This window comes from Liolophura sinensis, chromosome 7, assembly GCF_032854445.1.
Source record: "Liolophura sinensis isolate JHLJ2023 chromosome 7, CUHK_Ljap_v2, whole genome shotgun sequence".
Taxonomy (NCBI): Eukaryota; Metazoa; Mollusca; class Polyplacophora; order Chitonida; family Chitonidae; genus Liolophura; species Liolophura sinensis.
Window position 1 is genome coordinate 45,358,503 of NC_088301.1, and position 27,144 is coordinate 45,385,646.

Genomic DNA, 27,144 nt, shown 5'->3' on the forward strand with positions numbered 1-27,144 from the left:
GATTATTGCCATGTGTTGTTATGCCTGATGTCCTTCAGGGTGTTGACAGTAATAAAGAGTTGATGGCATTACTCCATTATTACACAGGGTACGCCTGTTGACCTTACCCTTATATTGACCAGATGTTCTAGACTAGGCCCAATGAGAGAGTAGTGAGAAGAGACCTGCCAATCCCAGTAATCAACACTCCCATGCCTTGGTACAGCTATATGATTCACACTCTGCCAGATCTGACTCACCATACTGTTAGTACTGTGGACAATTATGTTATCACAGAGAAGACAGAGGGGAAGCTGGCCTGGCATCATGGCTGAGCGAGCTGGGTGGTCCGAGGGAGGGTGGGGAGTGTGGACTTATGTTCAGTGGAGCAAATGCAACCAATAGAAGCTCAATTCCAGTCAAAAGGCCATTCATGGCTTTTTGATTAGATATTTGACGCGCTACAGCAGACATGCATGAGGCATCCAATGATATACATGTACATGTACATTCATTAAATATTGTCAAAATTAAAACCAAATTTGTTGAAATCAACAGAATTAAAAATATCAGACACAAATTGATATGGTACATTTCACACTACTCTTGTCAGGCATACTACTTTGGATTGCTCTCTTAACTTGGATATTGACTTTCTTTTATTCATTCTATGGTGTTTTTATATATAGCCCAAGTATAAGAATGTGTACATCAATTTACCAACAACCAAGAAAGTCTTCATCGAACTAAATATGGATTGCATGAATGTTTAGCACATTACATGTGTTACATTATCACACATCAGACAATCAATAATTGTATCATTACACACTTATTTATTTCATGCTTGTGGAAAGTAATGAAATACATGTACATGCATTGTATGAATGATGATAGCCAAATATTAAGATACAGTTAGATTTGCAATATATATATAAAAATTGAAACAGCATTATATACTTTAGCTCTTTACAATATGGGTGGGCAATAAGAGATAATCAACCATTTGCATTTAGTTCACAAACTGATTGGAATGATGTTTTGTAAGACACTGTTTTGCTCAGCACTAACAAAATCCGTAGTCTTGTGGATGTGTTGGATCAAACATGTATGGACCAGAATATCTGTTATGTGTTACATGTTTTTTCTTTATTTAAACACCCAAGTGCCGAAACATGGTCAAGTGATATTTTCAAGCAGCCGGCCATTTTATCTGTACTTAAATGACATTTTCATCGATAATGTCGATGTAGATAACAATCAGATGCGAAATTTGAGCTCAGATCATTAGTTTCAGCATTTTCTGCTGCTTTAAATCAAACAAACTGAATCTTGGGAGACAGGAAAGATTTTTCGTTGATTCCAGGATCAGGAAATCCATTTTTCAACAACAAATATTGTTGAGCTGGGCTTTATATAGTTTGTTACGTGTTCAGAAGCAGGCAATGCTTTCTAGGTCATCATTTCACCTGTAACATGGGCCATTTAATTATAATGTCACCTTTCATAGATAAACACATGGTCGTGGATATACAAGTAACACTATTGCTACATGTAATACACAAAGTAGCCCACGTGGGCCTCTTAACCTGCGATAAGCAACAGACCAATAATGTGTAACAACTTGTACTTGAATGAGTGAACAGTGGATGCCAACTGGGACAGTGGGACTGTTTAACTCAAGCAGACCTGGCTATGTAGCATAACCAGAGGACATCATGTACTGTATTGCGAATGTGCTGGATGTCCTGTAGGCCTAAGTTAGTTTGCCAGTGTTAGAGGCTGAAGCAGCCAGCATCCCAATAAAAAAAAAAAAACCAATCAATATTTCTCAAAGGCTGAACAGGCCTGTGTCTGTGGCAGTGACGGCAGTGGTCTGGTTTTAGTACCGCACCATTGATCCCTGTATTACTGATCTAGCATCACGACTGCTGCAGCAGGCTCCTGTGAGACCTGTATCCAGGGCAACCCAATATCAGAGTGATTGAGGTTGTATAAACAGGCGGCCTGGAATTGCCGTTATGTCGCATCAACAGATTGACTGATGTTGAATGATGATCAGGTGTTAAAGCTGTAAGAACTGAGAGTTGTGCACACATGTTACACCATGTGTCCTGTTAGCCTGCATGAGTGAAGTACTGTAATTGCTGCCAAGGTACATGTACCATACTATGACTCATAGTCAAACATACAGGTAAACAGATTAACACTTTTTGGATGTGGCATTCTGGGAAATGTTTTACTCTCTGATTTGCTGTTATCTTGGAATGTGTCTGAATTATTCATTGAGAGCATTGACAACAAACATGTACATGTGGTAGTAGCAGCCAGTGTCATGTGATAAATGTGTTAAATTTGCTTTGATTACATTTAAATAATGTCGTGAATAAAAACATTACCATATAAATTGATACGTAGTTGAGTATGAGAGTGTTAAGTTTTAGGCTTTCTGTTCAGTTAAGTTAGAGGAATACAGTGTCAGTGCTATTATCTTGTGTGGAGTAGGCTATTTTTTTCATAGGTGTGGCACATACATTTTATTGTGACCATTCACAAACCTGCAGACTTTGGACCTTGAAATCTCATCTTCATTCTCAGACAATAAGCATCAATTTTGTTTCTTGTATAAGTTTCTCATACACACATGTACATGTGCACTTAGTTGTGGATATATCATTGATGGTGTACATCTGATCCAGGGCATACTTTAACCTGTCCAAACAGTGTTGAGGTCAGAGGTTTGAATCCCAAATAGCAAAATTTTGTATTGTTATTTGTATATACATCTTTATATATCTATATATATGTGTGTGTGTGTGGCCAAGTGGCTAGCATAGCGTTGAGTTTGAGTCTAGCTCATGCTGGCTTCCTCTGTAGTCGTACAATATACATGGATAGATCTGCCACAACCTATGCATTGTCATGCCCTTCCCTGGTCACACCTGATTTCATCCCACCATAATGCTGGCCGCAGTGCTATAATAGGAAAATTCCTGATTATCACCACTGAAATACATAACTAAATATGTACTCGTGTAAATGATGAAACTGACAGCTTTGTGATTGGAAAGAGTGCCCAAACTCCATGTATTACATAAATCAACCCATGATGTACATGTACAAATGAATGGTGTATTAACTTAAAATTACATGTATGCATTTATACGAGAAGGATAAATTTACATGTACATAGTCTTTTATTCAGCGTTCATTTTTCTTTACTAATTGTATAAAAAATGATAATTAAATGTATACTAAAGGATTCTACTAGAATTCTACTGAAATTCCAAGCATTTGCAGCATTTAAGTAGTTAAACACATGATATGTGTAGATGTTAGCTTTAGATAGCACCAGTATATTATTCACAGGGTTGGTGCAGTTTTATGCATGTACAAATGTACATGTAGCTTGTATGCTCATACATGTATCCATTGCAGTTTGTGTCCATGCAGTTGGTTGAAGAAATACACTGTAGCATGGTATCCATGGGAACAGGTGATGCCTCTTTGTATCTTGGGAATTCCTGCACATGTGAAATGAATTATGTTAGGCTATGTAGATTTGCGGATTCCAGTTTGTGCATCTAGTGGATGTTGTATAATTCTGGTGCTGGCTGTTCCCATGGGTAATCACTCCTTTTGTTGATGTACATTAAACATGAACCTTTGTTGGGTATGCTAGTCCATACTGTGTCTGTAAACCTTGGTCAACAGCTGCCTGGCGTTTGTGGCTGTTTCTGGTATGCAGAGTACGCAGAATTTTCAATTTACGTTGTGATGTTAAGCTAAATTGATGGTGATATATGCAGACTCACCATGCTCCTAAACAAAACATACTGATGACTACTGTTTTGATTCAAGTGGATATGGAATTACGGTAGTGTGTATACAGTTCTACTCCATGATCATTTAAATACTGTTTGCAATTTTTACACTTTTTAATTTTCATATGGTTGCAATTGCTTATCATACATACATACAAATTTGCTGTACACCATCCATTATCTGGCATTGAACTATGTTTTTATCATTAATGTTAACAGTAGAACTTGTTTACAGTGGAACAGTACATGTGGGTTTATCTATTTGTATACAGGTATATTCCTTGTTAAAGCCCCATGTATGAGATGCAGTTTACCTGATTGATTAGTTTGTACGAAAACATGACGTGTGATTTCATGCGATACAGTTTCTAGAATTCGACATTGCTCCAAGGGAAAGAAGCATGCTGTTTTAAATAGCGTTTGTCCTATTTTTGTTGAATCACCCAAATTTGACAAATTTGTGATCACCATGTGAAGGCAGCTTTGTAGTATGGTAACTTGATCTACATCATTTTAGCAAATGTTTACTGTAGTTTCAGTTATTACTTCAGTGTAAGGACATGAATTAAATTTATTTTCCCTTTTACTTCACATTTGTGACCTTGGCATAGATCCCTTGTACCTCTACCAGTGTGTCTATTTTTTGCTAAAATAACAAGTCATTGTTTTCATTTAGAAGGATAGGTTTCATGTTGTTTTCGGGTTTCATTGTATTCCTCAGGGTGTTATGATAACAGTGAGAATCAAATGGTGCTGACAGAACTATTCACATTCAAAGGTTCAACAGGTTGTGAAAATACAGAACCCCATTTTCATACATGAAGTTAGTGGCCACATTTGCTTGCATGCAAGTTTTCTCCTAGATGTATCCTCCTCTTATAAAGTAAATGAGAAGGCTGGCTTACACATTTTACATGTACCACATTTGTTCATCAGTCTGTCACACTCTATCGATGCATACAAACATGCATGTGTACAATGTAATCAACATTACTTGTTGAGTAGCTAAGTAATATGATGGTACCTTTATGTTATTTAAGGGAAAATCCTTTAATAATATCAATGGTCGTAGGGATCATTTGTATATTAAATAACCATTGGTGAATCATAAGTTTCATTGCCCATCTCCCTCCCAACACTACAGTGCACTGTTTTTCTTGTTGCTTCAGGTTAGACAGACTGTGTCCTTTAGTGCAGGCAGATGATTGAGTCTAGTAGTCTTTGACCCCATCATGTTGCCCGGAAGCATGGTCACTATAGTGCCCTTAATTCTAGGCTCCATCTCCACAGTTTTAGCAGGTAAGTTTTATACATGTATGGTGGACAGACTGAATGTATTACTACATGTAGTATACGGTGATTAATGGCCAGCTTGTTTTAGAAAATGTCTTACTTTTTACCTCAATATAGACACTTTAGATTTTAATTAGTGAAGCTACACCAATTCAAATTGTTTTATGTGTGGAGTGAATGTTTTTTTCAATGTCGGAGAAGAGTATAAAAACCAGATTAAAAAATTGTACAGAAAGGACAGAAACTAAAGTACAAATAAGGCAAGTATTTTTCATCTTGTTTCAAGGAAACAAATCATATTAGTTTGCATTCTGTTACACCGTAAATAAATTGGTTTAAGCCACACGTGTGCAATGCTGAAAAATTCCTGTTACATGTAATCAAATTGTGTTCCATGTAGTATACATGTAGGTATTGTGGTAGATGCTTCAGTGCGTAAACTTACTTGGTTTGGGAAACATTGGATAATACTTTTGAAGGCTGGATTGTTTGGATATGTTTGAAAAGGGCAAGTCTGGATGTTTTGTGACTTAAAATTAAATACAAGATGACGGGGTTTTCGGCCATTGGGAAAATTGTTCACCAGGCGTTTTCCACTTGGCTTACACGTATGTCTGTCGAGGCTCTGTTGCTTGATTCATCTGTGGTAATTGTGTACAAGTCAGTAAATTTATGACATCCTCATGTTGGATCCAAAAGCAAGCAGGAATACAGTATTTGACTTGTGCTTGAGTGCTCAAAATTATTTCTTAAATTCAGAAATGGTCAAAATTAACTTCCTGTACATAGATTATTATTCACATATCTATACATATGTTCAACATGCATTTAATTTCAAAAGTTTAATGAAGAGGTTAGTTTAAAATGTTGCATCTTCTTTGCATTCAGGGGTTTTGTTAACTTTTTTCAGTGAAAGCCATGACATTATACTGATAACCATTAAGATCCAGACTCACACATATACACAGTCCTTACAACAACATTTTAATGAGGGAGAGGTGTATTTTTTAAATGTACAATGGAAACACTGTTTTTGTGGGCTTGTTAAAAACTTTCAGTCTCCCTAAAAATGAGAATTGGGTGCATGAAGGATTATCAATGGAAAACTGTTCTGTGAGCCCCACTATGTAGTATGCATTTGAAGTCTTTATCTTAATATCTCTTGGTATCTCTACATGCAGATGCATGAATAACCTAATTTAGATTAGGTGTTGATGGATGATTGTTGCCATTATTATTATAGCATGTGCGTCTATTCCCCACCACATCTCAGTTTGTATCACAAATTCTTGCAATCTTTATTATGATATAATGTCTAACGTGCATCGTTGATTCTTTTATTTTGTGTTTGACCTAATATAGTGTATAAAATTGTACATGTGCATCTTATTCTGTCCCCAGCTTCAATTACTCATCCCCCTAGCATCACCACACAACCTCAACCAGTCGTTTACTTTAAGGAAGAGGAAGCAGGTGATGATGAGAAGGTAGAACTTCCCTGTATAGCAGAAGGGACACCCAAGCCAGAGTAAGTTCATCAAAGCTGAGCGGAATAGTCACGTTTGTTTATTTATTTATTTCATTTATATTTATATATTTATAAGTGTTCTATACAGTACTCAAGAAGATTTCACTTGTACAACGCTGGCCATTATTTTAATGGAAGGAAACAAACAACCAATCACAGGCTGCTGAAAGACCTGCCCACTTTTATTGGATGTTTCACTATAATTTGTCGGCCTTTTTTTTTTATCACAAATTTATATTTGGCCTTCAAAGTGTCCATGTGTTTATTGTTGGTATACATGTTGGGATGTCCTGTAATGCTATGAGTAAACATTAGAAGAATTTCTTTATAGTGGTAAATGTAGTAGAAAACCAGGTTTTAACCTCAGTGGCAACCAATTCGATAAATCAGATGAAACTTTTCAGACTTTACATATTCAGATGATGTACTTTCAGGAACCTGAGAAATATGGCAAAAATGGACTATTCTTCTAATGCAGTGTTTTATAATTTGAATGAACTTGAATAATGCCTTAGTAAGAAAAGAGTGCCTGGACCTTAGCACTAGTTCTGATGTGAGTTAATTTTGTATTTTGTCCACAGATACAGATGGGAGAAGGACGGAGAAGAGTTCGACGTGACACAGTATAACTACATTGATCGTGTGAAAGGTCTTGGCACTCTCGTCATCCACAGGCCCACAGATGCGGACGAAGGCTACTATCAGTGCTTCGCTTACAACAGTCATGGCAGCACTTCTGTCTCAATCAAAGCATTTTTGACCAAATCTGTACAAGATACATTCCCATCAGCCGCTCAGCCCACCGTGCATAGGCCAGTGATTGGGTACCCACTAACTCTGCGCTGTCATCCACCCAAGAGTATTCCTGTTGGTATAGTTCTCTGGGCAACCACAGAGGCGGGGAGCCAGGATGACAGCACTAGTTTAGAATTCATCAGTTATGATGATCGTATCACCAAGGACTTAGACGGTTTGTGGATCTATCTTGTTCACATGTGTCTATCATTACCATGAACATCAGCCAATAACAAATAATATCAAAACATACATCCATATAATTCTCAGCACTGAAAGGGCAGATGTGATCAGTAAAAGTCATAGAATATGTATGTGTAAAACAATACTGTTAGAATAAAATTCAGGGATGTCAAAAGCTGTCATAATTTAAGGAACAGGAATGTTGCAGTAATTATATTCATAAATTTTTCACAAGGGTATCCTGTAATCTTCCGTATTGCATCTAAAGTTTGGTATGTAAAAATGAATTGTCAGAAGCTCATACAGGCTTTCAAGTTGTTGCTGACATTTACGTTTTCTTGATATGAAATAAATCAAACTTTAATCCTAGTTTCAGTAGTGAATCAATTATAATCAGTCAAAATGTGTCACTTGAAGAATACTAAACTTTAGCTGAAATATAGTACATGTTTAGCTGGTGGATGTGTTGTCCAGGTCTGTTTTGAAAGACAAAATACTGGGGTTTAATTTATGCTCTTTGCGACTGTTTCAAACACTTCCCACCTCATTCAGTTATAAAGTAGTATAAGACCAGATATCTTCATGAAGTCCCTGTGTAGAACAATAGGAATAGACATGTACATGCATCCTACATGTGCAGATAAAGAGTAAGCAAATTCTTTCGTTACTAATCGATCCAAAACCTTTTTTCTACAAAGGTGGACTTGTTTAGAAAGCTTGTTTAAGAAATCATTAGGTCATTCCTTACTTAATGGCAAGATTTCCATGTCCACAGTTAGGGATTTTAAACATGAATTTTTATTTCCAGGTAATTTGCACTTTACAAATGTGATGGAGAAAGATGCCATGGATGGAAAGGCATACATTTGCATGGCGAGGAACAGTTTCTTAAAATCCATGGTACAAGGCGGTGATCAGCTTATTATGCCACAAGAATCACCAGGTAAGAAATATCTTGGACATAGTAAATGTTTATTGTAATAGATTCGTAAAGGTAAATACTTTATTTAGTCTGCCTGGCCAATACCAGTCTTTGTAAACTAGTGAAAAATCATATAAAAACTGTTGTGAAACATGTCTGTGATGTCATACAGTAGCTGCTTTAGATGAATGTATTTTAAGTGATAATGCTTTTAAGATGAGAAGTCAAGTACTATATGTTAAACCACAATATTGTGTAGTTATACGGCCTGATATTTTGATGAGACAGTCAACTTATCATGAGCCTGAATGGCACACTGGTATGATGAATTCATAACTTTTCAGAGCTCGTTTTGGGACATAGATTGACCCAGTAGAAAATACTTTCTCTACTTGAACGACTAGTTAGTCATGCGTGCAATTTTATGGTCTCCAAAAGATGTTACAAGAAATTTTTTCATATGTTGTTATATGCTGAATCATTAAAACTCTTTTGAAAATGAAGGCATGAAAAGTGTTTGACTTGTACATTGCCGACAAGTATAATTGTTATTGGCAGAAATTTAGGTATACAGAAAAAATACTCAAAGCATGAGGGTATTTTCCTCGCTTCTATGGTGGATGCGGTAGTGCACGTGAAGAATTTTTTCTGAAATGTAAAATACTACAGTGTAGCCAAGCTATAAAGTACTTGCTATAGCGCAAAATCAGATATAACACAACCTAAATCTTGCCCCCCAAAAATTGGTTGTGTATTTTCATATGAAAAGGCTTAAATTTTGAATGACAACAGCTAAAACAGCAAACGAACAAGAATTTTCACCAGGAAATATACGTAAGTAGCACTACATCATTCGATCCAAAAGTTTTCAGTATTTGAGGTTAAAGATTTAGAATATCACATCAGCATAAGGAAAAAAGAAAAGGATTTTTCTATGAATAGTGGTTACATTTTCTTGCAAGTGAGTTTGATTTCAAATACACATGGCGCTGTTGTTGTTGTTGCAGAATTACTTCTATTTGAGAGTGGCTTCGTCGACAATAGAGAACACATTTTGTTCGCTGTGACAGGCACGCCTTCTAAAAATGTTAATGTTGGTAACTTCAGTGAGATTAGTGAAAAGCTATAATTTGAGGTGTGAAACTACAGGGGAACGAGATGTGGCTTATCAGCATGTTGACCTGTTGGGACTGAGATGAACTCACCCAAAATGTCTTTTTCGCTTTTTCCTTCATTTAATACATTGATTTATCATGATGCACATTAAAATGGTGAACATCATTTTTTTTTTTTTTTTATTCAGCAGCTACATGTATATGTTACATGTATAGCATGGTCACATGATCAGGTTGACAGTAGTCTGATAAGTCTGCCATTTTTAATCGGAGGCATTTTAAATTCCATGAGTTACTTCTGATACAAGCAGACATGGACGAAGTGGATACCAGATATAAAAGCACATTAATTGATTTCAGTTTGAGAAAAGGTTTAACATACATTGAGTTCAGTAGATCACCTCAGGTCCATGCTTAAGCTAACAAGCCTTTGACAGAACACAGGTTGCATTGATAAAACTTAGTTCATCGCCAGAATCATGTGGGAATATATACTGGATCCCAAGGTCATTTCGTTCCAGTGCGATGTAGCCTATAACGCACTCCAGAAGTTGTCCCCATAACGGCGTGCTATAGCGAGGCTCCACTGTAGTATTTTTATACGAGCACGTATCCATGTGGGGTAAGTTTGTTAATATTCAGAAGCATTTCATGTTCTTGTAAATGTTTCAAGCACTGCTCAGATTTATTTACCAGAAGTATTTAATTTTAATTACTTCAGACTGACCACCATGTTTTTGTTGCAGATATGTCCAAGATGATCCCTGTGGAAGTAATGTGGGCTTCACCCTCAGATACACTTGGATTAATTCATCATGTTGTCAGGCTGAAGTGCATCTTTTCAGGAAAGTAAGCAGATTTATATTGGGTACACCTGAGCTCTTGTTTAACTTCTACAGCAGGCAACATTTGAGATGAGATAAATGGATGTAGTTGAAGAGCTGTGACAATTTGATAGAATATTGCACAATTATACTATATTATGTCTTTGAAATTTCTGAAAATCTTGATACACAAAAACACATTTTGTTCATAATGACCTAACAATGTTTATCCTTTCAGATAGATTTTATGCTTTTCTGTGTCCTAACCCTTCAAGGCAGGCATGGCTGTTATCAGAAAAGCAGTCATTACCCTTGAGTAAATCGATTGATTCCCTTGCATCTTTCAGCCCAACCCCAGATGTATCTTGGTCTAGAACTGGGGGAGATCTTCATAAAACCCGAATGACAGTCGATAGTTATGGGCAAGAACTGGTGATAAAAGACCTTCAGTTTGAGGACACGGGTCAGTATGTCTGCATGGGGAAAAACAGTGCCACACCTCGAGTCATGGTCCGCAAATTCAATGTTGAAGTTCAAGGTGAGCTGTATACTTACTACAGATTATTAAATATAAAATTATCTGAAGTCTGATTTTTGCTAAAAAACATGGTCCAAAGTGGCCATACGAAGACTTATATTCTGTACACTAATATTATCTAGTAAGCATTGAATTTTGCTGAAGTACTGCATGATTTTCTTCTTCATGGAAGGTGTAATGTGTTTTATGTACGAAGTAGCGTACAAATGCACACATGTAATCAGCGTAGTGTTGAGTGTGTTATGAATGAGATGTGATGTAAATGTTCTCATAGAGAACATAGGTTGTTTGTTTTTTCTTTGTTTTTGTTGATGATTTTTTTTTGATCGATTAGTGATATCCATGAGAACTAACAACAGTAGCTTTAATACAATGTGTGTTTTTTCTACAGTTTAAGAAAGCAATTCCGACTATATCGATCCTTGTCATTTAAACTTGCCTTTCTTAGATGTCCTTAAGACCGAGGGTTTTGAGTGTATTTCATGGTATTTTGTTGTCCTGGCTTTCAGCTAGTCCATACTGGATTGATGAGCCCAAAGATCAAATCAAGGGAGTTGATGAAGATGCTGCTTTTCTCTGCAATGCTGGGGGAGACCCAACTCCAGTAATAGAGTGGTATATCAACGGAATTCCAATCGATGGTACATTTTCAGAAATAATTCTTATTATGTTGTCTTTTTAGAACAAACCATTTCCTGATAACAGATTTACATAATTCTTATTTTCATTTCTGTTCTTATGCAAATTAGGCTACAGTAGCCATGATTAATCAGCATTATGACCCATTTTTCAGTTTTTGTTCCATTTTCTCCCAGTGATTAGCATATATATATAGTGAGCTAAATTTGATCTTTTTGGACATAACTGGGTTCTGAATTCAAATCTGGTACTGGTTTTCACCGAAAGTTTGAACATTGTACTGAAAGTGCAAAAACATAAGTGGCCAAATTTTTTTCCTGAAAACTCACAATGAGATGCCATATTGTATGCAATTTGCTATGCCAAGTTCAGTGATGTATATGCTGTAAAATTCTTTTCTTTGGTTTTATTTCTGGATATCTGCCATTTTGAAGAATCTTTTTTTTTTTTTTTTTAAATTATTTTGCCATGTAGAATGAAAATTATAAAAACTATAATGATGGGACCTGCACTAAATTGTAGCCTCTAATCTGGCCTTCTATAGTTATGTCATCAGGTTTAGACTTGGATCATTGCTATTTTTCTACAGATTTTGAATGGTGCTTGATTTGCCACAAGCCAAAATGTTATTTGTGGTGTACAGTGCAGTCGCTTTGAGTTCAAGTCCAGCTCATGCTGACTTCCTCTCTGGCCGTATGTGGGAAGGTCTGTCAGAAATCTGCACATGGTTGTGGGTTTCCTCAGGGCTCTGCTCGGTTTCCTCCCACCATAATGCTGGCAGCCATCGTACATGTGAAATATTCTTGAGTACGGCTCAAAACACAAGTCAAATAAATAAACAAAGAAATATTTTTGGTTTAAATATTCATGGCTTTCCTCTGTTGAAATGTTTAGCAGATATTCATTGTTTTGGTATTTTTCATTTATTTTTATTTTTCAACTTTCATCAGGGTAAAAGTGCCTTTCTACATGTATCTGTCTTACAGAGGTTCCTCGTAATAACAGGCGTTTGGACTACCCTAAGCGTATTGAATTCCGCAACCTAACAAAAGCTGATGCCCAGGTGATCCAGTGTAATGCAAGCAACATACATGGATATCTGTGGGCAGATGTGTTCCTTAATGTTCTTGGTAAGACTTACGTATGGAACTACTTTTGATTTATCAATGAAGGTATATTTCTGACATCGAAACAGTTGTATCAAGACAAGTGACAAAATACTAGCTCCTGAAAACTCAGGCTGAACTGTGTTCTTTCACTGTCAGAAATTACGTCTACAGTGAGTTATTTATCAAAGATGATTGTAGTTGCTTTAAAAACACTGGATAGTCAAAAAAAAAATAAATAAATATATTCCTCATGGTATAAGTAAATGTCTACGATCATGTATTCTGCTGATATCGTGGAAAACTTGAATTATGACTTCATAAACTCCACAAAACAAATACTGTTTCAGTATTATCATATTGATAGAGGTACAACCATAAACATACAACCATAATGTCATTTATGATTATTTCCAGACCCCTCGCTAGCGTTATTTGGCGTGGCGCAGTGCCCCTAAAATTGCCACCACGCCGCCTTTTTAAAACCCATGTATGCGCCATGCTGCCGTTTTTGGCTTTAATTAATTATGAATGGAGCGACGAGGACAAAGCTGACATTCCGATGTTATACTGTACCCTGTGTCATAAACACAAAACATATGCTTCAGATGGGAACAAAACATGGACAGCTGTTTTATATAATATTAATGATTTAATTGTGGATTATTTACATGACTTACTTGGATTTCCCATGACTTTGGCATCTTTATGTCAGTTTTGCATAACACTACATGATCCAGTCTTATTCAAGTGAATAAACTTTTATTCAGTTTATATTTTTCTTGACAGTATTTTACTTGGAAGTGATTTTTCAGGGTAAATTGTTTAACAACATTTCATTGACGTCATTGATTGCTTTTTGATATTCACCACAGTAATACTCCTTAGGCAAAATTAGGGTTGAATGCAGGGTCTTGTTGCATCTTTCAAAGGGGTTCTTCCAAAAGACAAATGGCTTAAAATTTACAAACAAAATGAAATTCAGAATTTTGAATGTTTTTCACTTTGAAAGTGGTTATCTGTAAAAGTGTGTATAGAAATATTATATTTACACATTAAATCAGCGTAATTACTCCAAATTTATCTTCAAATTTCCAGTTTTCAAATGTAATTTGATTTGACTAGACAAGAATTCCTGGATTCAAGACTGATAAAATGTCAAAAACTGTTTTCTTGACATGAAATATGGTGAAATTCTGGTAAAATTTAATTGCTATAAATGGCTTAGATTGTTTCTCAGATCACGTGGGATCTATATCTTCCAGGGGCCTAGGTTAGAGCGACGCTCGCGGTGCGTGCCCTTTCAGACAGCTATTCCACCATGCCCCTTTCAAATTCTGGCTAGGGGTCTGATTTTGTGTGTATTCTTTCTAGCTACTCCTCCGGAAGTGATAGAAAAGCCACAGCAGTGGCAGAAAGTTGCCCAGGGTCGTCAAGCCAATATCACATGTAGAACAACTGGAAAACCAGATCCGATCATCACTTGGTTCAAGAATGATCAGCTGTTGGCAGGAGATAGATACCACATCACCAAGGAGGGAACTCTTCAGATATCAGTAAGTATTCACTGCAGCCACTTTACACTGTATCATGTATCATTATCTCACTTGGCTCTGTATCTCTGTCACTGCAGCCACTTTACACTGTATCGTGTATCATTGTCTCACTTGGCTCTGTATCTCTGTCACTGCAGCCACTTTACACAGTATTGTGTATCACTATTTCACTTGGCTCTGTATCTCTGTCACTGCAGCCACTTTACACTGTATCGTGTATCATTATCTCACTTGGCTCTGTATCTCTGTCACTGCAGCCACTTTACACAGTATTGTGTATCACTATTTCACTTGGCTCTGTATCTCTGTCACTGCAGCCACTTTACACTGTATCGTGTATCATTATCTCACTTGGCTCTGTATCTCTGTCACTGCAGCCACTTTACACAGTATTGTGTATCACTATTTCACTTGGCTCTGTATCTCTGTCACTGCAGCCACTTTACACAGTATTGTGTATCACTATTTCACTTGGCTCTGTATCTCTGTCACTGCAGCCACTTTACACTGTATCGTGTATCATTATCTCACTTGGCTCTGTATCTCTGTCACTGCAGCCACTTTACACAGTATTGTGTATCACTATTTCACTTGGCTCTGTATCTCTGTCACTGCAGCCACTTTACACAGTATCGTGTATCATTATCTCACTTGGCTCTGTATCTCTGTCACTGCATGCACTTGACACTGTATCATTAAACTATATCTAGTGACTGTGTGGTATGTGGGAAGGTGTTCCAGCAACCTGCGGATGGTCGTGGGTTTCCCTTGGGCTGTGCCCGGTTTCCGCCCACCATAATGCGGGACACTGTCGTAGAAGTGAAATATTCTTGAGTACGGCGTAAAACACCAATCAAATAAGTAAATAAATAAATACTAATGACTGTGTCACTACAGCCACTTGACACAGTCACTACATCTCAGTTACTTGGCTCTGTAACTCTGTCACAGCCACTGAACGCTATGTCACTAGGTCTAAGTTACTTGGCTTTATGTCAGTGCACTGTGTCACTTGGCTGTGTAACCCTTGTCACTACAGCTACTTGACACTGTCACTACATCTAAGTTACTTGCCTCTATAACTGTCACCACAACCACTGGATGCTACGCCACTACATCTAAGTTACTTGGCTCTATAACTGTGTCACTACAGCCACTTGACACAATGTCACTACATTTAAGTTACTTGGCTCTATAACTGTCACTACAGCCACTTGACACTACGTCTAAGTTAATTGGCTCTATAACTCTGTCACTACAGCAATTTGGCAATATGTCAATACATTTAAGTCACTGACTGTATCTCTGTCACTGCAGCCACTTGACACTGAGTCACAAGGCTCAGACATTAATGCCACTTGGCAGTATGCATCTACAGTCACGTGGCTCTGTATCTGCAGCCACTTGACACTATGGGCTTACACTTAAGTCACTTGGCTGTGTATCACTGTCACTACAGTCACTTGGATCTGTATTTCTGTCACTACATCAAATTGACACTATAACATTACTTTAAGTCACTTGGCTCTGTATCTCTCTCACTGCAGCCACTTGACACTATGGGCTTTACTAAGTCACTTAGCTTTGAATCACTGTCACTACATCAACTTGACACTATAACTTTACATTAAGCCACTTGGCTCTGTATCTCTAGCACTGCAGGCACTTGACATTTTGTCACTACAGTAAGTCGTTTCACTCTATAACTACAGTCATGAAAAGTCATAAAAGCCAGTTAACTATAAGTTTACTACTATTCACACAGTCTGTTAACCTGAGACATTAGACACTGGACTTTGTAAGTAACACCTAAGTAAAGTAAATACTACAGCTAAATACTAATGTGAAAACTTTTAGCCTAAGATAGGAAAGACTTTGAATGAATTTAACTGATTGATTTGTCAACAAATTGTCAAAATCGCATGGTTGTCTTTTTGTTTACCTTCAGGATTCTCAGATTGGTGACTCTGGATTATACCGATGTGAAGCGCGAAACAAATTTGGGCTTGCAAAAGAGACGGGAGAATTAGCCGTTAGAAGTAAGTTATGTATTTGTATGAACACTGTGCAGCTATTGAGGAGAGATGTGCTGTTGGGCTGTGAATATGGCCTCTTTATTTCATGATGTTCTCTTCTTCTCAAAAACGTGCAACATATACATGTATTTAGTCATCAAAAAGTTTCATACAAAATAAAAATGAATTCAACCAGAAATTCTCTTTTTATGGTTGTTGTTGGCAGTGATGCTGGTCAGAAACCAGAAATAGTAATGGTGGCTTTTCAGTGAAAAGTATCACTGAAATTTATACCGAGACATAAACTTGCAAATGTAGAATAGATTGCAAAATAGAAAGAGCTCTTTGGTATCTGAGGATTATGTTAAATGAAGATGGCTCTACAGCACATGTGAAAAAAAAAATTAAAATATCCCAAGATGACCTGTGTTAGTACCCACATCACAAACATTTCAGTATTGACTCACCAGGATCCATGAAGGAATAGTTAACATGAGCAAACAGCCAAGTTTTCATAAAACAGGGTGTTGCACCATCACAGGGCTTGGAAAATGTGATTGATATATTCATGGATGGTGTTCTTTGTCGGAGGTACATTTTTGAAATGCGCAATCGTGGTAGCTGGTGACTTGTATATCGGTACATGCAAGAGAGCCCAACTTGCTACGAGGTTGCATTCTTTTATGTCATGCATATATTGATTAAAATAAACAATGAATTATTTCTGGGGTGTTTTTTTTTTGTAGTCAAGACAGAGATTGTTAGTGTGCCAAAGGAGTCGAGAGAAATTGATGCCGGGCATGTTTTTGTGATGAGATGCGACTCTAAAACTGATCCAAAGGAACAGGAAAATTTGGAGATTACATGGCTGCTTGATGACAAGCCTATCGATACAAGTGACCCGCATTATGTTGTCAGCCAGAGTAACTTTTCTCTGACAATCAAGAATATACTGACAAAGGATACGGGTCAGTACAGCTGCAATGTTAGTAATGGCTTGGACTATGACATTGCCACAAGTCGGATCATCGTTAGATGTAAGTACAACAAAGTGTGTTCATTGTTTTTCTCCTTGTTGCAGGAATTTCTGGAATCCTATTCCAAATAAACTAATCGTTTTAAGTATGTGGAAGAATACTAATGTAACATTATTATGGTTTTTATTGTCATGTAATTTGTACTATAACTAAATGGAAAAGATGGGTTGGCAGCCACTGATGAAAGTAATACAACATGAAAGTATTATTTTGAACAACTTTTGTCCATTAGATAGGTAATATTCACTGTGATTGTCATTCTTCAATTGCTGAAATATTTGAACCATTTTAAAAAAAATGCTAAATCAATTTCAGTGGGATTAAATTGATTCTTTAATGTATTTATAGCTGGCAGTTAGTTTTGTGGTGTTTAGACTGGTCAGTGCATTTATGTCATGTTCAGTGAGCTCTGTCGTTCAGCCATTCAGAGAACTGCCCCTTTAATAAGATGACTGCACCACGCAGCAGTACAAAGTTTGGTGTGTTCTGGTGCCTGGGGAAACCAGGCACACTTTACACAAATTGGTTATATAGAAGCCCGAAAAGTAACATGACATTGTGTGTCGTCCCTAGCCCAACCTGATCCACCAAGGGAAGTGACTGTGACAGTGTGTCGGCAGCGTAGTGCTCAGGTGCAGTGGAAGAATGCCAGTGACAACAACTCTCCCATTGAGAAGTACATTGTTGAGTACAACACTACCTTTGACCAAGATGATTGGCGCATTGGTTTTGAGGCTGGCCCCACAAAGAACAAGGCTAAAGTGATACTGTCACCATGGGCCAACTACACTTTCCGGGTTATTGCAAGAAATGAAAAGGGATACAGTAAACCTAGTGAACACTCTCAAGTGTAAGACATATTACCTGTTATTTATTTATTCATTTATTTATCAATTTTAACCTTGAAATATTCCAAAGGTTGTAAAGTGTTGTTTAATATGATTAATAAGGTACTTGCACATTACTGTCCTATCCTACCTGTGTTCAGTCCTAGAATAAACATGGTGTGAAACAAGTTGTCAGTACTTTCAGTAGCTCCAAACACGGATATACAAATGTAACTGTAGGTTTCTGTCCACTGTATACATGTACATGTAGGTTCCTGTCCAGTATATATCTGTCCAGTTATATGTACGTGTAACTCTAAGTCATTAGCGGCAATTGTATGAATCAGTGACCAGATATGTTGGTAACATTGTACGTTGCAAGCAACACTTACCTGGTTTGGGGATTGTCAAGGTAACCACATTGTCATTACCTCTTCGAACAGAAACTTCTTTTTAGACATATTTTGAGTTTACTTGTTTTTAATATCCTTAATGTATTCAATTTACACCTGTATTTTCTGTGTTCAGCTGTCGCACTGATGCAGATCTCCCTGACAAGAATCCGAGTAATGTCCACACCATAAGAGATGAGCCAAATAAGCTCAAAATTAGATGGGATGTAAGTGTATTCCTTTCTCACTGAAATTTTCATTTCGTCAAATGTTATTTTTCAGCAATGTGTATACAAATGCAAACTCGGAATGGCCCTGAAATTGTGCATGTTGTCTAACATGAAAGCCTCTTACTAAGTGAATAACCTGTGAGAAAAGCTGGAATGTAAAAAATCTGATCATCTGACAATTAGAGCGACTGTATGCTGTTTGTCGCTGCTAAAAATGTCTACTTTAAAAAACATGTTCCTGGTATACTTAAAGTTTGTTAACCTGTTGGTATGTTTCTGAAAGCAGTGGCTTATTTTCATCAACTATTTAATAGGAAATGCCTCAGATAGACCACAATGGCCCAGGCTTCGAGTATGTTGTGAAAGTGAAAAGGCTGAACAAGCCTGATGAAGAACCGAAAACCTACATCTTCAAGGATTACAAGAAAACATCCATGGACAACCATACAGAGTTCTTTTACGAACCTTTTGAGATTGAAGTTAGAGCAAGGAACAGTAAAGGAGAATCTTTGGCACCTGTGCAGAAGATAACTGGATATTCTGGAGAAGCAGGTAAAGCATTTTATTTTTTTTTATTTTTCCTAGAAAAGTAAACTAGTTTAACAAGGTAAAAAATGAATGCAAGTAGTTGTTTCATGTAGGTGTATTACTTAATAGTTAATTTTCTACTTTTCATTTTGTTTGTTTTTTTATTCCAGAGCCTAAACTGACATAGACTTGTGAGGTTAGCTCATTTCTTCAAGGTCATTGGGATTATATTTTTTGACAGACTCTTACAGCAATTTTTATCAGACTTGTACCATATGCACTTAGTCCTGTGAAAGAATTTTGTTTTTCATTGATCTGACCTGTTGTTTTTTTGTCAAGGTCATTTGGATGGTGCTTCCAATGCTCTTAAGACATGCTGTCTCTGGCAACTTTGCCAGTGGCCAAGGAGTTTAAAGCATTGCACGGTATTTTCTTTCTTTATTTTTTTAGCACCATTAGCAGAGATCACTGACTTTGGTCTAGAGCCGGGGAAAGCAATAACCCCAACCCAGGCCTCGTTTATGTGGACAGGTGTGCCTCGTGACCCTAGTGTCATTCGAGGAGAATTCAAAGGTTACAAGGTTTGTAGAACAGAGGAATTTATTTATTTAGACGTTACTTTTGCCAGAATACAGGATTAAAAACCAGTGCAGCAAGCTATGCTCAGGAAATCTGTGGATGTGTGAATGTGAAATTTTGAACTCATTGGGACATGTATAACGTCTCATTTCAGGTTTGTTGAAGTAATTTCAGTGCCTTCTAATGCAGTGTACACTCAGTGTAATATACTTTTGTGCAATGCAATTGTTTAACTTTAAAGTATAGCTTTTCCCTAGAGGAATTGGATCAAATTTATGTACCAAATCTTAAGTTTCTCGTCCATCAACACATTTTGAACCCTTGAACCCTTTTATTTGTAAACACTGTATCCCTTGAAGAGGTACACTTTTCTGTGGATTATGTATACTCTTCCAGACCAACACTTTGCTAAGAAATAAACCAAGATATTGTGACACACTAGAAAGTATTCTCATGTTTAATGTTTTCCAACTTCTCCTTAGATAAGATGTACACATATCTGTATTAAAACTTTGTCCTTTTTGCCAAGAAGCTTTGAATGCATTACACATTGTTTTTCTGTGTTTAGATTCAGTACTGGGCTACAGATGACCGAGAGGGGACACAGAAAGAGGTAGATGTCCCACGCGAGGAGACCACTAGGGGGCGTGCCAAGCGGCAGGACAATAAGGAGTACCACACAATCTCTGACCTTCCTCCATACACCAATCTGACAATGCAGGTTGTTGTCGCTAACACCTACTACGTCGGGCCACCCAGTAACCAAGTCTTCCTCGAAACACCCGAAGGAGGTGAGGGGTCACTAAACCAAATTGCCATCATTCTTGTAATCATTCAGACACTTGAATATCTCCCACCTCCAAATCAAAGTGAATTGAAAAAAGTAACAAGTGGAACAAAACAGTAAATTCCAAAACTGTATTATCTCAAAGCATGACCATGCCAAACAAGCAAGACGAAGCCTGCCTCTCAGATTGACTTCTAAATTTACAGGCTACTCTACAGGCCTCAACATGTTGTCCAATTATTGCATTATCAACGGAAAGGTGTTCACAACCTCCACAAATAAATGTAACAAATCTGCATGCAAATATACTTCAGACATTAAACATTTGATTACTGAGTATCTGAGAAATGCCAGGACAGTTTGTCATTCTCTGTGCATGCGTTTTATTACAATTGAACTGTCCTCCCATTGCTGGAGATCTCTATTTTCCCAGCTATCCAGTTGGGGACCTTCATTTATCACAACGTGTTCCAACCTTTTCTCCACATTGTCATGTCAGTCAATTGCCATGCCAGTCCATCGGCAAATTTGCAATGAAGATTAGTGTTAGTGAAACTGTATTACTGTACAACTTTATATTAGTGGTTTAGTAAAAACAGAGCTGAGAATTGACTTGTGTCGTTATTATGAGAAAGAAAGGTAAAGGAATCTCAGTTCAGAACTCATGGTTGCTACCCCTACATGTAATGTATGCTAAAACTGGATGAGAATAATGTTTATTGTGAATGGCATGTACCTTGTCCAAAACTTATGATCAATGTACAGTATTTTCATTAGAAGAAACTCATCTGTGAATGAAGTATTTCTGTTTATAAAATTATGGCAGAGTTTGATCTCAGAATTACTGAGAACATTATTTTAGATACGTGTACATGCATTATCATTGGGACTCAGAGCAAATGCCTAATTTACACATTCACTCAAGTTTGTACAGATTGGTGTATGCTCAGTTTCCTCTACCTTCACATCTTACTAGCTTTGTCAAACCATCATGTAAATTAAACACCTATCTGGCTTGGCTATGTTGATCAAGACAATTCTGCAAAATTCCAGGTGAATTGAGGAGGATGAGTATATCAGTGGGTTAAACCATGTAAATACTTTTTTTATTGTAACAGTTAATACGAGTCATACTGAATTTACATCAGTTCATACAGAAGATATGTGTGTTGTTGTGCATTGGACAAATGTTGCATAGCAATAATTGTACTAACTCTGTTTTAGTGCCAAGTGCTGTCTGTGACCTGAAGGCCAGTGTCAGAGGCTCCAATCATTTCTCTCTCACATGGAACCCTCCTAAGCACAGGAATGGAATTCTAATTGGATACAACATCACGTTTCAGCAAAGTAAGCATTTTTTTTTTTTTTTAAATATTTTACAGGTATGATCTTGTTATTGTTGCTTTTTTGTAGTAGATTAGATAAGTATCTTTTTGATTTAGGGGAAAATTGTTCCTTGTCACATGTGACCTTTATTTCTTCTTGTATTCAAGACAAAAAATCTGAATTCCAAGGTCGTGATAGGTAGGATAAGTCTCCCAGAATCGTAGTTTAGTATTCGTGCTTCAAGTTCTAATTTATTTTCATTTGCACCTGATGTAGTTGACGATGGAGAAGTTGGAACGAAGGTGAAGCTAGACGAGCAAATTAATGACCCAGAGCAGCGTTATTACGAGCTTACGACTCTGAAAGCAAATCAGAGTTACCGGGTGTACATTTCAGCCAGGACTCGAGCTGGACCAGGAAAGGAATATTACATTGACGTCCGGACAGCAGAAGCTGAAGGTATGCCAAAAAGTTTGATCACACCTGTAGCATATACTATATTGACTCTGCAAGTTTATGCTCTGCATTTTACCTGATTCTGAGAATTCCATTCATCTTGCAAAGGTGTTCTTAGGTTTACATGAAAGATAGGATAATATCCTACTGAAAGAGTTTCAGCACCAAGAGTAAATTTTATGACCGTGGGATTTTATGAGCTGAAGACTAGAAATTTTTTCTCACACTGCCAGGAAAGGAGAGAAAGGATTGTTTATGTAAGGTCAAGAAGAAAAAATCAGGATCAAAACAAAATTAATGTAAATGGAAACCGTAAAGTGATCACAGCAGTCTGTCATCTACAAGTCCCGGTTTGTTGGATTTAAAATGTCATTTACTCTGCCACTTTGTAGGCTGACACTCTTTGGGGATAATTTTACATGATGTTACATTGGCATGTTTTTGATTGGTTTATTTTTTCAGAGCCAGGTGTTCCAAGATTTGAGTTTGTTCAGATAACCAGTGATGGTTTCAATATCTCTTGGGGATTTCGACAAGAAAGTGACAAACCAGTTGGTTATCATCACTTTGTCAAGTATAAGAAAATGGGTAAGGAAAACACTTTACTGAAGAAAAATATTTTGACTTTCCCCATTGGAAGAACAGGAATTTGTAGTTTGTTTTCAAAGTTGACTTTAAATGCACAGACAAATGAATACAAATTTATTGATGTCCTGTGGCCGTTCATTAATAGAAACATAACCCTTAAATACTTGATGAGATGTTATGAATTTGGTGTTGATGAAAACAGCATATTATGTGTATGATATTGTAGTGATGTCTTAAGCTGATATCTGTGATGATCCAAAAGAAGAAAACAAAACCCACCAATGAAACTAAAAAGAAAAGGAAGATATTAGTGTAATAATTGATATATACTGATCAGGGATATGTATCGATTGTTGGACATCAATTTTCTTGCAGGTGATTCAGACTGGAAGGTAACCCCAAGACTGTCCGGAAGCCAAACCTGGCAGAATATCTCCGGCCTGGAACCTGGCACAATGTATGAGGTACAAGTTGTGGCGTCCAACAGCAAAGGGTTAACACCAAGCCCTATCCAGTACAAGTCAACTACATCAGAAGGACAAGCTTGTAAGTTTCCTATCCTGTAGCCTTTTCCCATATTAAAGAGCACCTTTCAGTGCAATGTATGCACACTTTTAATATAATTTTGGAGACAAAACTACATTGGTGGGATAGTCCAATTTCAGGTCTTTACAAAAAGTATAATTTTTAACAGTCTACACAGCATAATACTTTCAAAATATGCTTGAATAAACACCTAGTAAACATTTGAAAATGTTGAGGATTTCAGTACTCATTTTTCCACTGGGAGGAAAAACATGGTTATTCTTAGTCACACTCGGGGAAACAAAATTGATTTGCCTTTGATTTGATTTATGCATTTCAATTTCAGGGAGAATTTATCTCAATAAAGCAAAATATACCAACAATACATTTTGTGTTTGGCTCACAAGTGGCATGTGTGATAGTTATTTCTAATCTCTGTTTTATGTTCCATCTTCAGCTACAAGTGATGTGGCCCAAGCGGCATGGTTTATTGGCATGATGGTGACCCTAGCCATTCTGATCCTCATTCTGATCATTGTGTGCATCATCAAGAGAAACAGAGGGGACAAGTACCATGGTAAGCATATACCTTGTAGCAGACATTTATAAATTACACGTAGTATTTTAGGAGCAAAACGCTTGTAATATATTAAGGGTATCATTTTCAGAATGTTTAACATTTCAAGGTCTTTAGAATGTTGAACCTGTCATAAATTGAGATTCATCCTGTGTATGCAAGAAGTGTGAAATTTATTGCATTGCATAATGTCATTGTTAACAACCTGGAAGCCGGTAAGATAGAGCTGTACAATAAGTGTCTGAAATCGTGATTTATTTATTTATTTGATTGATGTTTGTTGCATACTCAAGAATATTTGAAATTATGAATATTTGCATGATATATGCTCAGTTGAGGTCATCTTTCTTAGTCTGAGCTCTTAAGATGAGTGAATGACCAAATACTTTGATCCCTGAAAACACTTACGTTTACTAATACTAAAAAGAACCAAATTATACAAAAAATAGATTATAGTATCAAAAGAGCATGGTACATATGACCTTACTTGCTTACACTTTATGTGTTTTTTAGTCCAGGAGAAGGAGCGACTTCGAGGTCGTGATCCAGAAAATGGGGACCAAGACCATTTCAATGAGTACAGCAGGACAGGGTTAGTATTTGCTCTGAATTCTGCTAAACTTGTTTGTATCACCTGAGCTTCAGGTAGCAGGGGAGAGGAAGTGCTTTCATCACGGATTGTGCTTTGTGTCATCTGCCAAGAAAGCCTACAAAGCTTGTATTAGTGTAGTATTATGGATTATGCCTTACGGGTTTATGAAATGTAATTTTTCTTGTAATCTTTAAATGGTTTATGGCGAGTCCTTACATGTAGGAGTACAAGTAAGCTTCTAAGTCTTGTTTTTAAGGTGCAAAAATGGTTTTAAAGGTAGGGCTTAGTCATTGTTTAGTGAGTGAGCTAGACCAGTGATATGTGCTGGGAACTATAAGCAGAGGGAGGGCTAAGCCTGTTCTTTTTGTATCGCATTGTTTCATGCTAAAAGTCGCTTTCAGGCAGTATGTTGAATAAGGTTGAATAAAATATGCCAGATGACAAGGTAGCAAATATGCCGATAAAAAGCAGGTGATCAAATTATTCATTTTTATCCCCCAGTTAAAATTGACTGATCTCTTGAATACTTACCAAACTTATATTTATACTTATATATTGCTATATATAACAGAGAACCCTACACTATGTTTTGGATGATCTTGGTGAATTTTTCAAGGTCATTGGGGTCACTTGAGTTATATTTTTGAGGCTTCATTGGGGGTCACATGAGTTATATTTTGTGAGGCTTGTAAACATCGTAAAGTCTTTAAAGTATTTGTTTCCAGATTTAGCTAAGGGTCCTAAAGATAAAGATTTCAGAAAATAGTATTGGAAGGGATCTGAGAAATGCAGCACACTATAAAAATACATTTGCTGCCATAAGCCGATCTCCAACTGGCTGCCTGATAATCAGTGGTGAGGGCTCACAGGTGACCATGGAACATGCCAGTCACCATTTAGCCGGGGAATTTGCATGAACGATCAATTTCAAGATGGATTTAGCTGTATGGAAGCAAATATACTGCAAGACTCATTTATACCAGAAGTCACTCTTATGATTGTTGATTGTTATTCTTATATAGGGGAGATGATAACAGCCTGGGTAAGAGTCATGGCTCACTGACAGGACCAGAGAAACCGCCCATGGAGAGTGACACAGACAGCATGGAAGAGTATGCTGGGGTGGACCCAAGTAAATTTAATGAAGATGGCTCCTTCATAGGGCAGTATGGAACAAAGTCAAAGTCACAGCCTGCTCAGTCCTCCATGTCAACATTTGTCTAGCAAGGAGGAAGTGGCCAGACTGGAATATAGAAATAACAGGGCAGGTTCAATGGTTTAGCAGCCCTAGGAAAGGCTTTCGGTATCCCAAACATGTGATAAGCAAGAAAGTATAGGAAACTTTAAAGTGATAACATCAATGTTTACAGGCTTTCAATAGAATTTAATTGAAGTGCACACTATTGACGACTCTGTTACATGATAGTGCTTTGTGTATTGTACCAACTTTGCAGTTATCAAACAACTTTACATAAGGTGTTAATTGGTAAAATTACACTTGCGGAATCTAGTCACCTTGGGACGGGTCCACATTGTTGTTCCAGTTACATGTATGTGATCTGGTGATAGGCCCACATTTCTTTTTCTTTTCTTTTTTTTGGAGTTTTCTTGTAGTGTAAGAACAAAACAAGAATTAGTTGTACATATGTTTTAATAGGCATTCATAGCACATAACTAACAGTTCAGAGTGTCATGCATGTAAAACTATTCTATACAGGAGATGTTGCTTAAGACATTGTAATTTGTTCCAAATACACATCCCATGTGTATATTGGCATCTGTGAAATTACAGATTGAAACTGGAGGAGATCCACACAGAAGCTGGTTATTTGTACATGTGATTAATCTACGAGTTTGTTCCATTCAGTTTAATGAATGGAGTTTTATTTAAACGTGTGCACGAAAGGCTGTTTAAACCATTTATATGTCATCACCATTCCATTACCCATTCACCAGTAGAGGATGCTGAGAGGCCTGTGTTTTACTTGTAGAATTCCAAAAGTAGATTGATCTACTTCCCACAGTACCTACAGTAGTAGTGTTTGTTTCCTCTCCTGCTTCCATGGGGTTGCCTTTATCTTGTGCTTATTTCATAAATAAGCCTATCAGTCCTAGATCTGTGTCATAAGAGGCCAGTTATATGCTAGTTTGTTGCTTTTTAATTTGTTACTCAAGGAGTATATGAACAATACCAAACCAGTTAAAATCTCATTGCTTATTCCATTATGTTCACTTGGTTCATTTTAATATACATGTAATTGTTTTTGTGACCTCATTGGATGTGGTAATATTTGGTTGAAAACAGCCTACATACTCGGCCTTTTGTGTTTCCATCAATGTCGATATTTTTTCATATTCATTTGTAAATGGGACTTCTTTTGTA

At 37.0% G+C, this 27,144-nt stretch overlaps 1 protein-coding gene across 2 annotated transcripts in view; it reads left to right on the forward strand.

Annotated features, from left to right (window-relative positions):
• The window catches only part of LOC135470179 (neuroglian-like), a 52,339-nt gene extending 25,195 nt beyond the window's left edge, over positions 1 to 27,144 (forward strand). For both annotated transcript variants that reach the window (XM_064748979.1, XM_064748980.1), the window contains exons 2-24: positions 4,973 to 5,102; positions 6,498 to 6,624; positions 7,206 to 7,594; positions 8,411 to 8,545; positions 10,386 to 10,488; positions 10,811 to 11,001; positions 11,511 to 11,642; positions 12,627 to 12,770; positions 14,121 to 14,302; positions 16,251 to 16,341; positions 17,064 to 17,354; positions 17,928 to 18,204; positions 18,710 to 18,800; positions 19,118 to 19,355; positions 19,782 to 19,912; positions 20,479 to 20,701; positions 21,922 to 22,044; positions 22,300 to 22,482; positions 22,942 to 23,067; positions 23,443 to 23,613; positions 24,050 to 24,169; positions 24,683 to 24,761; positions 25,784 to 27,144. In XM_064748979.1, coding sequence (XP_064605049.1) covers positions 5,036 to 5,102; positions 6,498 to 6,624; positions 7,206 to 7,594; positions 8,411 to 8,545; positions 10,386 to 10,488; positions 10,811 to 11,001; positions 11,511 to 11,642; positions 12,627 to 12,770; positions 14,121 to 14,302; positions 16,251 to 16,341; positions 17,064 to 17,354; positions 17,928 to 18,204; positions 18,710 to 18,800; positions 19,118 to 19,355; positions 19,782 to 19,912; positions 20,479 to 20,701; positions 21,922 to 22,044; positions 22,300 to 22,482; positions 22,942 to 23,067; positions 23,443 to 23,613; positions 24,050 to 24,169; positions 24,683 to 24,761; positions 25,784 to 25,985 — 3,816 coding nt within the window. In that variant the 5' untranslated portion in view covers positions 4,973 to 5,035 and the 3' untranslated portion in view covers positions 25,986 to 27,144. The remainder of the gene's footprint in view (positions 1 to 4,972; positions 5,103 to 6,497; positions 6,625 to 7,205; positions 7,595 to 8,410; positions 8,546 to 10,385; positions 10,489 to 10,810; positions 11,002 to 11,510; positions 11,643 to 12,626; positions 12,771 to 14,120; positions 14,303 to 16,250; positions 16,342 to 17,063; positions 17,355 to 17,927; positions 18,205 to 18,709; positions 18,801 to 19,117; positions 19,356 to 19,781; positions 19,913 to 20,478; positions 20,702 to 21,921; positions 22,045 to 22,299; positions 22,483 to 22,941; positions 23,068 to 23,442; positions 23,614 to 24,049; positions 24,170 to 24,682; positions 24,762 to 25,783) is intronic.